A 7,572-nucleotide genomic window follows, 5' to 3' on the forward strand; every position below is an offset into this window, starting at 1 on the left:
ACGATGCGCACACTCTGAAATATGCATAAACTGCATAAAACGACCTGCTAGCTGTCAAGAAGTAGAGCTCGATGCCAACAATGTCAATAGGTTTGCCTCAGCTACAAACACGTCTAGTCCTTATTGCTACTAATACTTTTATGCCAGAAATGATATTTCAAACAGAAAGGAAGCTATTGAATAAAAACTATTTTGGACATTTGACCTTGCCGTGACCTTGATCCTGCATGGATCAACTCCAGAATCGAATCAGGTCCTCTGCTGGTTACGATAATAACAACAATAATTCCAAATAAATCCTACATACATTCAATCTCTCGTTCTAACAAGAATCTCAGACAGACACACGGATGGATGGACGGACGGACAGACTGAGACCTGAAAACATAATGGCTCCACCACAAAAACCTGACATTTTCTCTGAGACAAGAACGATCACTTGGATCTTTAGTAAACTGATCATTTGCAATGCAGGCATCAGGAACAAATAAAGCATTAAAAAGTCTTATAAACTCTAAGCAGCTAAACAGGCAGAAAGCAAAGCAATGGCAGTGAATATTGTATATTGGCACCCACTCCTACTGTAATATGTCAGAGAGATGAAATTTAAGCCCACAGTCTTGGTATAGTTTTTCCACCAGTGTTACGACCCGGTCTAGGTCGGGCCGCAACGTACAATAAAATAAAGGGTTGTTGAGACCAGGATTGCGTTTGCTTTGGTTGTTTTTTTTTTATTCCCACCTTATACATATACACATATTTATAAATAAAAAACAAAATACCCTCTAGCTGTGCACAAAGAAACTAAGTATCCTACAAGAAAAGAAAACAAAAATACACATTCTTCCCTCACTCCCCAACTAACCCAAAACCAGTGGATGAACAAATCAACATAAATGGCATCGACTTCCTACTACCCACTATTACCAGTGCACTATTTTCACGATACGGTGAGAAAGCCGGGTATGACCTGCCGGTCCTACGAGCAAAACGTGCCTTAACCCATATCTGTGATGAGCTTATTGTTCTTCTGTGAACACTGGACCATGATACTGAGCAAATGCTTTCAGAGGTCATGCGTGTGTTAACAGGCAACGTGACGGATTACAGACATGAAAGGACCATTCATGACAAATAAAAAACTAATATAACTAGAATTCACAAATATAACAGAATATACTAAAGTGCTGCTGAATTATTGAATCTGATTGGTCAGACAGTGTTGATTAATTTTCGATAACAGCAGCTCTGATAGTTCTTGCCATAAAGCAATTAACAGATAGATGCGCTGGAGCTTCATATAAACAGATTAAAAATAGTTGTTACAACAGAAGCGATAACAGGAAGTTGTTTTGTGGAAAAATGCCACATTGGGTCATAAAGGCTATAATAACGACGTTCCTCTTTCCGCACCATGTATTTTTAGGTTATCATGTTGTACTGAGTTTAATGTTAGTATGGCCTGCCAAATACAGGACCCTGATGATAGGGGTATATCATGTTTCTTGAAGAAACTTTTCCAGTAGTGTTACAAAATTTTTTTTAAATCTGTGAATACAGTGCCCTCGACTAATATTGGCACCCTTGGTAAATATGAGCAAAGAAGGTTGTAAAAAAAATAAATAAATAAAAAAAAAAAAAAAAAAAAAAAAAGTCTATATTATTTAACCTTTTAATATTTTGTTCAAATAATTCACAAAAATACTCTACTCTCATGGATATCAAACAATTGCAAACAAAACACAGGTTTATCCAAAATAAATATATCTTTTAAATATAGGTGTGCAACAATTATTGGCACCCTTCTGGTCAATACTTTGTGCTACCTCCCTTTGCCAAGATAACAGCTCTGAGTCTTCTCCTGTAATGCCTGATGAGGTTGGAGAATACATGGCAAGGGATTCCTCCATACAGAATCTGTGTGTAATCTCATATTTATACCCCTGTGAAACAGGAAGTCATGGCTGTTCCTGGTCATCCAGGTATACTTAAAAAAAAATTTAATTAATTAAATATCAATGGGAATATACTTCAAATATATTTTTCTCATATGAATTCATAGTGGTGCCAATAACTGTTGCACACCTATATTTAACAAAGATTTTTTTTGATAAACCCCTGTTGTGTTTGCAATTATTTGATATCCATGAGAGCAGAGCCAATTTCTCACAGCTTTCTTTGCTCGTATTTACCAAGGGTGCCAATATTAGTGGCAGGAGCTGTAACTGTGAATAATGTGTCTCATGTTTAATGTCTACAACAAGTAGAACTCGATGCCAACGGCATCAATGGAGATGAAAAGTCCAGTCCTTCATGTTACAAATTTATATGTCTGAAATGCCTTTAGAATATACTTAAACAGGAAGAAAGCTACTGAAGAAAAACTACGTCCAAAATTTGACCTTGACCCTATTTGATCAAGTCCAAAATCTAATCAGTTCATCTTCTGGTTACAATGATAATTCCACATAAAATGCTACAAACATTCAACCACTCGTTCTTGAGATATCATGCTAACGAGAATTTAGGACACACAGATGGATGGATGGCAAAAAAATCTTAGACAGCCAAAAAACTGGGCCTTAAGTTCCTGAATATGAATGTTTAGGCTAAGAACATTTACATTTATGGCATTTGGCAGATGCCCTTATCCATTTACACTTACATTTTAACTGAGCAATTGAGTGTTAAGGGCCTTGCCCAAGGGCCCAACAGTAGAAGCTTGAAACTCCTGACCATCTGATCAGTAACCCAGAGCCTTTAACCACTGAGCCACCACTGCTCCGTGGTTACATCTCTGTATGACATACAAGGAGGATGCGACTGAAGAAAAACTATTTCAGACATCTGACCTTGCTGTGACCTTGACCCTGTTATAATCGATTAAAAAAAAAATCTAATCAGTTCATCATGATAATTCCATTTAAAACCTACAAACATTCAACCACTCGGTTTTGAAATATCGTGCTAACAAGAGTCTCAGATGGACAAATGTACGAAGAACCTAAAAACATAAGGCCTAAAATGCAGAAAAATAAATGATTTAATGCTGGAAATAATTACTCTTACAAATCTGCTTAAAAATTCTGTTTAAGAAAAATAAATAAATAAATAAATTGACTGTTGGTGCCAGTCGGGCTGGGTTGAGTATTTCGGAAACTGCTGATCTGCTAGGATTTTCACACACACAACAGTGTCTTATTACACAGAATGGTGTGAAAAACAAATAGCCAGTGAGCAGCAGTTCTGATAGCAGAAATGCCTTGCTGATAAGAAAGGTCAGAGGAGAGGAAGGCTATGGTAACTCAAATAACCACTCTTGACAACCATGGTGAGTAGAAAAGCATCTCAGAATGCACGACATGATGATCCTTGAGGCGGATGCGTTACACCGGCAGTAGACCACATCGGGTTCCACGCTATCGTCAGCCATGAACAAGGATCTGAGACTACGACAGGCACCGGCTCATGGAAACTCTGAAGTTGAAGACTGGAACAATCCCAAGCCACAAGATGATTTAGGTAACTCATTTCCACACTCCTACACAGACTGAGCGAAGACATGCGTTTATGTACATGGTGAAAAGGATCAACAGCGTCATAACAGTGTGATTTGTTACTGTATTAATCTGAATTCCCTGACGTTTATGAGTGATTATTATCTTTAATGGAGTGTTTTGAGTAGTCAGTAGACAAGTCTGGTGTTAGCACAGAGTAACACTCCAGCCATGTTTAAGGAGTGTTCAACTTCATTGCGTCATTATGTGCACTTTGCATAACTGTTACAGTTTAGAACTTATCTATTTAGTCAAGATTAGTCACTTATTAACTTTTCTTTAAGATTAAAGTGCATTTCTGGTGCACTCTGTTGTCTTTCTTTAGGCATGAATAAGTTTACCACAGGAGACAGGAAACGTTGAAGAAACTGTGGCACTTGTTTGTTTTCATTCCCCCTCACACACACTCACACACACACTCACTCACTCACTCACTCACTCACTCACACACACACACACACACCTCTAGACAGTGGTTTAGATACCGAATGACCGTTATTTATAATAACGTAAACTTTATTTACTAACTCATAAAACCAGCCTCAGCAGCCCAGTGAACTACAAAACTATGCTAACGACATTAGTGTCAGCTACGCGAGGTCTAACTACAAACAGGAGCCTACTCCCTACATAGGCGCACTACTTTTACTAGGTAATAATACATTCCACGCCTTAGTTAGTGCACTATGCTTCCATTAGAACGCTATTTAGGATTAACGCCATGGAGGACTTGATATCTCCACGGAGAAACTGGATATCTTACCGTTTGCAGAGGATTAGCGCTTGTTTTAAACACGGCACAGCTCTGTGGAAGACTGCGGTAAAATCCAAACAGTTTGAAAACCGTTCTTGAAGCAGCCATGACTGGAGGGGAAAAAACTGTAGCACAACTTCAAGATATCGCCTTCATTTATATCCGGTAAGGAGTAGCTGTGTCTATACGATTTTCCTCTCACTTTTTGTAATCGGTTTCTTTTCTTTCTGCTCCCCAGGTGCTCCTCCTTCCGAAGAGCGGAACAGAAGAGTGTGTGAGGGAGGAGATGTGAACTGTGTGTGTGTGTGTGAGGGAGGAAATGTGAATAGAAAGGAGTGGCAGTCCCTGTAACACACCCATGGTCATGAGCATGCATCACATGTCATTGTATTTTTGTAATTAATAAATAAATAAATAAATAAATAAATGAAAGCTCTAAAAACTTGAAGTTAAATTAGCTTCAGCTCTGAAGGGAAAGTTTAATCTTTTAGGTCAAAAACATAATAATATATATATAGCCCTTTTTCATTTTACAAAATACAAATTATATATATATATATATATATATATATATATATATATATATATATATATATATACACACACACACACACACACACACACTGGGTTTTCTCAAAGGTAAACATACTGTAGTACCATACAGGTGTACTCTGTAAACAAGCACTGATTATACACCAGTTTGTCCTGGAAGCTGGTTTAGGTGGCTAGCCAGGTAAGTTTCAGTTTAGTTTGTGCCAACCCTGGGTTTTAGGTACCATGAAAGTGGCTCGGCTTTTACCTGTGGTTCATCGCCATAGTAACTTACAGTCCATGGCTGACCTGCTCTGGGGCAGGTGATGTTCTGGGTACGAGAACTCAAACCCAACTTGGACCAATCAGCTGTCAGCAAAGTGACATATACACAAAGTGATGCAACTAATTCAACTCCCAAGCACAAACTGTACGAAGAGTACTTCGCAGAGAAACATGTAATTAAAACGATTTACATTTATATTAAATGAAATGACATGAAAGATATTGGGGTTGTAAGTGTTCAATCTGTTTATTCTCATTGTGAGCCTATAAAAGTAAACGTACACATTTACACAATCAGCAATGTTCCCGAGCTTTTTAAAGGCAATTCACTTAAAAAAAAAAAAAGTGGATGGAAACTGGGCTATGGTGTGTATCACAGCTTCATTCAAAACTGTCACTACAGTAGTGTTAGTGGACATCAGTGGACATGGCAAATTATACTTTTCAGGAATCTAATTTTTGGCTTACAATGTGAAAGCTGCTTAGATGAAGATGAAAAGAAAGAAGGGATGCCAAATTTACTGGAAGATTCTTTAATGAGTATGTACAAATCAATGTCAGTTAGCTAGCTGATGGGCCATAAAGTGAGTGTAGATGCTTCGGCATCAATTTCTGATAGCGGAGCAAAAATAAACAAACCATGTGGCCATATTGTGTCCTGAACTGTCACTTACTCAATATTAATTTCTTGTTTATAGAACTGTTTTATAAAAGCTATGGTACTCGTGCTGCGGAACCGTAACTATTGCTTATATGTTGCCTATCTATAATTTTTTCAGCACCCTTTCACCTCATCACCCTTTCACCTGGTGTTTCAGAGCTTTTTGTACCTGTCCCTTAGTCTTATGTTCACCTATATCTGGAAGAAGAATGCAAACACTTGTTTTATTGTTCGTCACTTAGAAAACTATGTTTGTGCAGATTTTCATGATTGTCTGGTTAACAGACATATGTTCAGGTATCTTATTGCCTCCGAATAGTACAATAGACGGTACTTCTAGAAGGTACATTAGTAGATACTTGCCACTAAAATATGCTGTAAACTTTCCAGACACATGTATGTGCAATCTATTAAAAACTTGCTGACATGACAGATTTGATCAGGACTAAACCACCAGAGATTACCCAACTTCCCCATGTAAAACCACTCCACTCTGAATAGGGCTTCAAGTCAACCATGAAATGGCTTCTAGTTTGATTCCGTATGCTTATACATTTCCTTTGTAAGCAGAAATTTAGAGGGACATTGTGTAGAAATACTTTGACAGACACAACCGATGCAACAGCCAAAACAATGCCAAACACCAGCCAATTCTAAACAAACCTGACAGTAGCTTAACAAGCTGGCTAAATATGGAGAACAGTGAAGAGTTTAACGAGAGACTTTTACTTACTCTTACAAAGACAGAATCATGCTCTCACTCAGTCTAGAAAGGAAAATATTCCAGCATTGAAGATTCCCACCTCTAGCACATCTCTGAAAATCTGCAACTGCAACCTAGTCCAAAAATGAACCCCTCTTCAAAACGAATGCACTTGAACCATTTTTTGAATAAAGGGATTGATGGATAAGGGGAAAGTGTGCAGAAGGACTCACAGCCAAAAATGCACTTAGGAGCCATGTTTGCTGCTACTGTAAAGCAAGACCTGCCTCAGGGATGAAGCATGCATGGTTCTAGAGAAGATATAAGTAATGTTGATGTCTGTAGTAATTATGCACAATTTGCATAGGAAAAATTATCTCTATATAAATCACAGAAATGGGAGTGTCTTCAGCATGTATAGTGTCCTACACGCACCTCATTTTATGGACTAGAATGGATTGCAGGCTCATTAAGGGCGTGTTCCTGTCTCACAAAAAAACGCACTTGCTAAGGAGATGAAAATGAAATGTGACTGTGTAATGAAATCAAACAATCATTCCTTTTGTCTTGTGTGGAATGATCCAAACTGCTAATGACTTCCTTTACTTTACTGGGCGGCTGTGGCTCAGGTGGTAGAGTGGGTTCTCCACTAATTGTAGGGTTGGTGGTTCGATTCCCGGTTCACGTGACTCCACATACCGAAGTGTCCTTGGGCAAGACACTGAACCCCAAAGTTGCTCCCGATGGCAAGTTAGCGCCTTTCATGGCAGCTCTGCTACCATTGGTGTGTGAATGGGTGAATGAGAACCAGTGTAAAGGGCTTTGGAAAAAAGAGCTATATAAGTGCAGACCATTTACTTGTTAGCAATGTTTGCTTCAAGTGCAAAATTAGAATCAAATCAAATGCTGGTATTGTGGCAACTGAAAATTTGTGTAAACAAAACTTTTCATGTTTAAGGTTAGTTAGACTATGACTGACTGATAGCAAGCCATACACATCAGGAATCTTTTCACTGGAACTAAAATATTCATGAAACACTGTGGTTTAACACACACAGGCCCAGTGCCCAGCTCATGGCAG

The 7,572-nt window shown here is 38.3% G+C and overlaps 1 protein-coding gene across 1 annotated transcript in view; it reads right to left on the reverse strand.

Annotated features, from left to right (window-relative positions):
• Positions 1-4,570, reverse strand: part of LOC128606019 (calcium uniporter protein, mitochondrial) — a 28,220-nt gene extending 23,650 nt beyond the window's left edge. The window contains exon 1 of the mRNA XM_053621965.1: positions 4,321-4,570. Within this exon, the coding sequence (XP_053477940.1) occupies positions 4,321-4,419 (99 nt within the window). The 5' untranslated portion in view covers positions 4,420-4,570. The remainder of the gene's footprint in view (positions 1-4,320) is intronic.
• Between the last annotated feature and the right edge of the window lie 3,002 nt (positions 4,571-7,572).

This window comes from Ictalurus furcatus, chromosome 3 (assembly GCF_023375685.1).
Source record: "Ictalurus furcatus strain D&B chromosome 3, Billie_1.0, whole genome shotgun sequence".
Classification (NCBI taxonomy): domain Eukaryota; kingdom Metazoa; phylum Chordata; class Actinopteri; order Siluriformes; family Ictaluridae; genus Ictalurus; species Ictalurus furcatus.